We start from the raw sequence: 8,576 nt of genomic DNA on the forward strand, positions 1-8,576 counted from the left end.
TATTGCATATCTTTATTTACAATCTGTCGTAAAACAATAAGTAAATGTAATTGACTGATATAATTCACATTGATGCATTAAGTGCAATTTGGCCTTAAAGGGAGGGTGATCAGTAAATGTATCGTATGATTATTTTTGCATTAACTACTTAATTAGTTCTTACGACCTAAAGGTCAGGTCTAGAGGATGCAGTCTTTGAAGTCGTCGTGTGTCTTCACTGTTGTCTAATAAGTTTATGGTGTGTGTGTTTGGATGGAAATTTAGTCTTGTGATGTATTTAGAGCTGTATCTTTTTATTTCGTCAATCACCGTAGATGTGTTCAGATCCTTATGGAGATGGATATTTTTGATATACCACGGAGCCTTAGCAATCAGTCTAAGAGTTTTTGACTGGTATCTTTGAATAATATTTATATTGGATTTACTTGCAGTACTCCAAATTTGAATGCCATAAGACCACACAGGTTTTAACACAGCTTTGTAGAGAAGCATTTTGTTTTTCAGACTAAGTTTAGACTTGGGGCCAAGCAACCAATACATTTTTCTTGTTTCTAAGTCAGGATTGCAATTGATCTAGCGGTGCTTGTGCGGTTTCAGCAGCTTCACTAGCCGAGTAAGAGGATGAAAGTATAGCAGTGTCGTCTGCGTAGGTGGCAACTATTAATTTATCGTCTCCTAGTATTGGCATATCTGCGGTAAAAACTGTGTAGAGCGTTGGTCCCAGAACACTACCTTGGGGGACTCCAGCTTTTATCTCGTGTATGTCCGAGATTTCATCTTGAATTTTAACGTAGAAATGCCTGAAACTCAGATAGGATCTGAGGAAGAGATAGAGCGGGGTAGGTAGTATCTTTTTAATTTTGTACAGTAGGCCTGAGCGCCAGACTCTGTCAAATGCCTGCTGAATGTCTAGGAAAATCGCACAACAATACTTCTTCTCCTCCAGGCTACAAAGTATAGATTTCACAATACGATGGAATTGTTCCGGTGTACCGTGCATTTGTCTTAAACCAAATTGATGATCTCTCAGCTCTGGCAGTAATCTTCGAAGAAATATTCTTTCGAGTATTTTCGAAAATACTGTCAGTAGGCTTATTGGTCTATATGAAGATAACTCATTTTCCGGCTTGTTTGGCTTTGGTATCATAGTTATTTCAGCACATATCCACTGCGTAGGGAAATGACTCAGCCTGAAGCTACAGTTAAAAAGCAACACTAAAAATAACAGGCATTTCTTGGGAAGATTTTTGATTGTCCATGCGTCGATATTGTCGTGACCTGGAGACTTTGAATTTTTTATGCGCGAAATTTCCGACTGAACTTATGAGAGTCTTACGCTTGTTAGAGGTTTATCCATTGGGCATGGACTATCGATGTATTCTTCAACGTCCCGGCATTGGCTGGTACTGTTGAAGTTAAATGGCTCAAATGAAGCTTTAAGATGGTTGGCAAAAGTATGAACTTCGCTTGTGTTTGATCTACACCAAGAACTGTTCGCATCTTTTACCGGAACCTGTCTTACGGTGGGCCGTTTTAGGTATTTGGTGGCCTTCCATATACTATAGTCCCCGTCCTTGTTTGGATCAACATTCTTGAGGTATTCTCCTATCGATTCTTCTTTAAGTTCAGCCAACTTAGTTTTAAGCTCCTTGATTGCTTTGTTAAGGGCTGTTTTGTCATTTGGATTCCTGCTGTTGTGCCAAATCCTTCGAAGTCGCCTCTTGTGTTTAACGAATTCAGAGACTTCATCAGAATATGGTTGCCTATTTCTTTGTGTTCGACAAGGTTTTTTACAACTGTTCATTGACGCTAAAAAGGCGGCTTCGTGTATTTTGTTGSYAAATATTTCCACAGCATCATCTAAATCTCTTGTTGAGTTAATCTCCATGTTGAGATTAATATTGGACTCAAGTCGCGCTTGAAAAAGTTTTATGTCAGATCTCTTATTTAATATACGCTGCTTCTGAGCAGTGACTAACGCAGGCGAATTAAAATTAATAATGAGAGCGGAATGATCTGAGCTAAGATCGTCATCATTGATTATTTCTAGGAGATTGCAATCAATTCCTAAGTGAACAGCAAAATCGATTAAATCAGGTATCTTCTTAGGATCAGTGGGCCAGTAAGTGGGCCTGCCAGTAGAAAGAACGTTAAGATTTTTTTCTGTTATACATTTGTATAATTCGCGACCTTTCGGATTAGTAAGACGAGATCCCCACCATGGATGTTTGGCATTGAAATCACCACCAGCCAGAAATAGACTGCCCAGTTTGTTGAAAAACGTAATAAATGACTTTTTATCTATTTTGAAACGCGGAGGTAGATAAAGTGCGGTTATGGCGATTATATATAAAAAATTAAATATTCTATTAGAATTTTTTATTGTTAGAAACATACACTACTAACAAAGAAATTCTGAAATTTTGGAAAAAGATATTTTACTCGTTCATTTCGACGCTATTTCCGGGGGCCGCTCGGAAAAAAGTTCCGCCGCTTGGCAGGATAACTTCTTACACGATCATCTAAAGTGAAAAAATACGTGTTTTAGTCAAAACCTTAACGTTGAACTTGGAGAAAGGAAAACAAAAAACTTGAAAATTGGGTTTTTCGGCAGACATTTTTACAAAAAAAATTTTAATTTCAGTGAAAATTCCGCGAAAATTTTGTTTTCAAATATTTGTAATGGAAAAAAGAAATTCTTTGTCCAGGTCTTTAAGAAATGTATCTCAAAGACCTGTGTAAACGCTCAAGAAGATCGGCTTTACAAACACAGTTTCGAGAAAATTGCCTTTAAAGACGGCTCACATTAGCGTAGTTAGCCTCGAGCGCACAAGTTCTAAAGGCTGTATCTCCGAAACTATTACTCGGATCAACTTAGATTTAGGACAATATTCTAGAGATGTTGTAGAATTTAATGAGACATTTTTTTAAACCCGTAAACCCATGTAACCCCGTAAGTTGATGCAAACATACGCCTGTTCAACAATATATATAAATAAGTATGTACACAGCAATCTTCTTAAAACTCTTTTATTTTTATCATTTAACTAAAAAAGTCTTGATAATACTAAAAGTGTAATTAATTTTTTTTTTTTTTTAAGTTATATCCTTTTCATTTTCTGTCACTGTAATGAAATATGTACATCAAGTAATATTACAAATATAAAACATTTTGACAACCTATGAGCTATTTAAGCTTTTCAATCGCTCATGTTCCAGTCTGATTTTTTCCATTTCGACTCTTTCTTCCTTCTCCAATCTTAGTTTCTGTAATTTGAAACTGTTTGCCTCTTTTTCTTTCTCGAAATCGAGTTTCTGTTTTTCTAATTCTAATAAATTCTTCTGAAATTCGTATAGTAAGGCAAATGAGCTCGAGCTGTCGCGTGGTCTCTTCAAATCAATTTTCGGTGTGGTGACATTGTTAGGTTTGAAAGTAGCGGACGAATCCATCATATTCTCTGAAGATGCCGGAGGCAGTGTATCAGTCGCACTGGCTAATGTACTCGAAGTAGTTGCGTCCATATCTAAGACTATACTCATCTCTGTCTCATTATTATCCGCTCCATTGTACTGCAACGGTGATGAAATAGACTCTGTAGACTGAAAAACGAAGGATGGCTGCATATTGATGCGCTCTCGAAATATTGCGTGCAGCTCATCGTAGAATGGACACATCCTTTTTATGTACTCTATAACATCGCCATTCTCAAGTAAGCCTGCGTCATGCTGCTCTTTCCACTTGAGTGCGGATAGAAAACTAGTTTTGAGATGCCGCATTTTGGTGCGCATAATATCCCATTTTATGTGTTTTAAATTTGGCGCGTTTTCCGCAATCCGTTCATAAAATTTTTGTGCAGTTGGTTTCTGGTATTGGAAGGTTAAATGTGAAATGAGATCAATATGCAAATATATATTTATAAATGTGCGAATTTCACCTCAAATAAGTCTGGATTAGCCTGCACCTTGTCCGCGATAATCGTCAGCAAGTCCTTCGTTTGCTGTTCTCTCCAGCGAAAAGTGCCATTTATGCGCGCTCGTTTCTTCTATAAACACATAAACAATTCATTCCTGAATATTAACAAAATAAACAAATAATATAATTTTATAACGGAATGCGCTTACCTCTTTCATTTTTACTGTGAAATCGCAAATGCGTGTTATGAATCAACAGCTGGTTGTGAGTTGCGACAAATCGCCATGGATGCCATTGAAAACAATCTCGCATAGTGGCCATTTTGTCGCAAGTCATGTGGCATGTAAAACTGAGCAGCTGTATTGCGATATTGCCACTTTGCGCTGTTGGCAATAAAAGGCTAGAGCTATCTTATATAGCAACCGTCTTTCAAAGACATCGCGCACTGCATTACCATCAAGTGGTGGTTGTTGTCTTGGCTGGCACTCGCTAAAGCAGTTCGTCTGACACAATACTGTTAATGCGCTTCGGCAACCCAGTCACAAGTCAAGCTTCCGCCGCCAAAACGATGAATTGAATTGGCAATTTACTTAATCCTACATGTAAATCAAGTCGATCAGCGTAGGGACAAATTGAAAACGTGAAATTTCTTGTAAAAATCAGTGTAAATCATGTGTTTTATTAAGAAGTCAATAATAGTTGAAGTGTTTAGGTGAGTTAAAGTAGAAAGTTGCTACGGGCCAAGTTATTAGTGTGCTTAATTTGGTTCTGAAATTTATATGGAAACAATGAGTGCTGATATTTGGGCCATTTGTGTTAGTTGTGTTTAAAAAAGAGTGATGATAGCCGAAGTTAGTTTTGAAATTGAGGTGTTTACAATTAAGAGGGCTAAAATTTAAAATTTTGAATGGTTAGTGTTTAGCTATTTTGATTGATCACTATTGAATATAAATAGATTAAATAATTTATAAAAATATATAAAGATTTATAGACAGTATTGACTTTTGTAAAAGTTCTCCTGATTAAGGCCTTTGTGGAATAAAGAGTTTTGAAAAAGACTAATGAAAATAATATAAACATTTCCATTCATCAACTATTCAAATGGTAAAGAATGTTAGGCGAAGTAGAGATAAGATAGCTCGCATAATTTTTCTCGGATCTTAATGTAAAAATCATGCAATTTAAGAAATATATTATAATTTAAGTCATAAGAGTTAAAAAGGTAAAAGATCAACGAAAGTTATATGCACCCACATCAATCAAAGAGTTTTTCCAAGTAAAAACTGCACGAATGTAAAGTTTGAATTTTGATTTCCATTATAACACTGCTTGTGTATGTTTGGCAGCGTTTTTGTGCGATGCGAAATGTTTGTCTCACGACTTTTACTACAGGAAAAAATGTAACAAGGGAATCGGATCACGGCTAGAGTTGAAAGTGCCAGAAAACTTGTCTCATGCAGATCATCCAACCTCTGTTAATGACGATAACATCGAAAATGTTAAACAAACCATGCTTGAAAAAGTCAATATTACATATGGATCGATTTGACACATTTTGGTTAATATTTTGTGTATTAAGGTAGTCAATGCCAAAAGAGCTGTAGCTTTTACAGAAATGACGACAGTAGACTAATTTGAATTTGATAATAAAGATTTGTTTTAAAATACGTAAAAATTCTTTGTTATTTTGGTCAGTCCAGCTAAAATTTGATCAGATTGTATTTTAAGTGCAACCAAATTGATTCTTACACTTCCTGGACTCTTTCGGATGGCATATATTTTCTTCAGTAACCTCAGAATAGGTACTACAATAGTATGCAGTTTACAGTTGGTATTGACCAACAATATGAACAAAAATGTCGACTGTTTTGTTTCGTTTTGATTAAAAACGAAATTTTATTCTTGACCTTTAATTTTGTGTTTGGAGACTACGTTCAGAATGGCATTGCAGTGAAAAGGCCTGTCTAATCGAAGTGGAATACTACTTTAGTGCCATATATCCTTATTCTAACAACTAAAATGAAATTGTTAGAACTTTTAATGTATGGGATGTAATAATATAAGAATATTTTATAGAACTTCTAATATAAGCAAAATCTTACGAGATTTAAATTAAGACATCACATATCAATCTGAGTTTCAAAACTCCACTAGTCACGAATCTTGTTAATTTACGTTTATCCTTAAAACATGGGTTCAGATATACTATGAGCAATAATATAGTATATATAATATATAAAAATAGTAAGATTTTGTTCATAATTTTAAAATTCTTAGTTTATTCTGCAAAATCTCTGTCATCCTTCGCTCCAATAAACCTGTTCCAACGTTGTCCCAGTTGTTAAAGTCACTTTCCGCAATAGCCTTCAATGCGCGTAGCGAACGACTTTTAATGTTTTTAATTGACTGAAAACGGTTTTCCCGAAGCGGTCGTTTGAGTTTGCTAAATAGCCAGAAGTCACACGGAGCTAAATCAGGCGAATATGATGGTTTCGGCATGATATTGGTTGAAAATAGGCGAAAAACTCACAAATAATCAATGTAGTATGCGAAGGTGTATTATGGTGGAGCAAAAACCAACAGTTGTCGGTCCATAATTCCGGCCTTAGTTTACGAATAGCTTCGCACAAGCTAGAAGGAAGAGGACTGTCACTATAACCTAGATGTGTGCTCTCTTTCGACGTGGTGTTTTCGGCATCGGCTCACCTTTCCATGATATTCGGTCGATTGATCGTCTGTTTCCGGGTCGTAAGCAAGGATCCAAGACCTATCATCAGTAATAAAGGCTTTCATGCCATCTTGATAGTTAGAAAGCATTGTTTCACAGACGTTAATGTGGCGCTACTTTTTGACAGAATTTAGTGATATTTTTTTTTGGGACCAAAAGCACTTTCGAAATGGTTTTCACTGCTCCCTCCGATATTCCATCAATGCCAGTAAGATCCGTGACTGTTAGTTGTCGATTCTCAAGCACTATATTCTTTATTTTATTGGCGTGCTGATCATCAGTTGATGTTGCTGGCCGTCCTGAACGTGGCTGGTCTTCAATGCGTTCATGCGTTCTCGATCCTCTTTGAATAGTGTTTACTAATCAAAATCACTTGCTTGCGAAAAACAAGCCACGGAAGGCCATTTCCAACATTCTGAACGTTTCGGCACGAGAACTCGATTTCGCACACAAATTTTAATGGAACTTCTTTGTTGAATTATTTCACTCATCGGTTAAATTGTTGAATACACTTTATATACTTCAAAAAACAAGCGTATGTGACATATGGCGCAGATGTCACTGACAGTCATATCAACCCAGAAAAAATTTAAACTAAAAAGTCTTTCTATTTTTTGCCCAGGGTAGGTTACCTAATATACGGACTTTCAAACATCAGCGTGTCTTACCTTATATATTGACTAATCTGTGAGGTTTCTTAAAAAAAAATTCATAGAGCTTTATTTCTGATAAAGATATGTCAGGTCAAAATATTCCCTAGCTCCCAATGCTATTGCTTCGTTACTCAAAATCAAGTTTTGGCAGATCTGAAGATATTTCTCCTCTTTTGATGCTTGCAAGTTGCTAGAAAATAAAATATTCGGTTTCACCCGAACTTAACGCTACCTTACTTGTTTATCATGATTTGAATTTTATTATTCTGCTTTGAAACATTACGAAAACTCAATGCAGAGAACGTCAATCATGATGATAGACGTTCTCTGCTCAATGATTACGATTTTCTGCGATACGGATATTACAATCAAAATGCATGTTTGAGCGCCTAGATGGCGCTATCGAAGAAGTACGTTGATAGCTCAAATAATTCGCAAACACATTTTTTATATTATCAGTAAATAATTTATTATGAGCTTTTAATCTTAAAATTCTAAAACACTAAACAAATCGTATCGCTTCTTATTCTCATTATCATTATAAAAATAATAAGAAAATACAATAATAATAAAAATAGAATATAGTTCGTAATAGCAATCATATCGTAATTTCTCTCACATTTGTCTGTATGTGTGTGTTTGTAGTAGTATGTAGTGTTCATGTATTCGCTTCACTTTTACAAAATGTATATATAAACAGCATTTATGTATATAACCAAGGATGATGGGATGCACCAACAAATTTGATCCATCAAATAACAAAGACGTCACCAATTCACATAGTTTAACATAATTCTAACACATCTTATACAAAATTGAAATATGTTTATAGGTTATGTGTGTATGTAAATATGTTTTGAGTGTTTGTAGTGTGAAAGTGGCTGTTTAGTTGAGCTTCAAATTGATTATTCAAAGACTTTTTCAGCTGCATAACTGTACTTATATACAATTAAGCATATGTAGTTGATGTATGCTTATATGTGTGAGTATAGTTAATTAATGTAAATCGTTTTAGCTTAAAAATTAAAATATAATACAAAAAATATGTAATAGTTAGTTTGTTTAGTTAGTAAGATAGTTTTACATAGAAAACTTATGCAAAAATATAAATACAACAATATTCAATTTAACTATAATAGCAGACGTTAATATACTTATTAAATTAATGTTGCTTTAAAATTAATTGCAACTAATCGTTTGATTAACTTAATGCATTATTAAATTTTAATTAAATTAAAATGTTGATGCATTTTTAAATTTTAAATTCATATTTTGTATTTTC

At 34.8% G+C, this 8,576-nt stretch overlaps 1 protein-coding gene across 1 annotated transcript; it reads right to left on the reverse strand.

Moving 5' to 3' along the window:
• Nucleotides 1-3,127: 3,127 nt before the first annotated feature.
• On the reverse strand, nucleotides 3,128-4,256 carry LOC108976119. Its single transcript, XM_018945032.1, has 3 exons — nucleotides 4,123-4,256; nucleotides 3,936-4,043; nucleotides 3,128-3,864 (listed from the first exon to the last, which is right to left on the reverse strand). The coding sequence occupies exons 1-3, from the start codon at nucleotides 4,129-4,131 to the stop codon at nucleotides 3,181-3,183; spliced, it is 801 nt and encodes a 266-aa protein (XP_018800577.1). The 5' UTR covers nucleotides 4,132-4,256; the 3' UTR covers nucleotides 3,128-3,180.
• Between the last annotated feature and the right edge of the window lie 4,320 nt (nucleotides 4,257-8,576).

This window comes from Bactrocera latifrons, unplaced genomic scaffold, assembly GCF_001853355.1.
Source record: "Bactrocera latifrons isolate USDA-ARS-PBARC rearing strain unplaced genomic scaffold, ASM185335v1 scaffold_73, whole genome shotgun sequence".
In the NCBI taxonomy this organism is placed as follows: Eukaryota; Metazoa; Arthropoda; class Insecta; order Diptera; family Tephritidae; genus Bactrocera; species Bactrocera latifrons.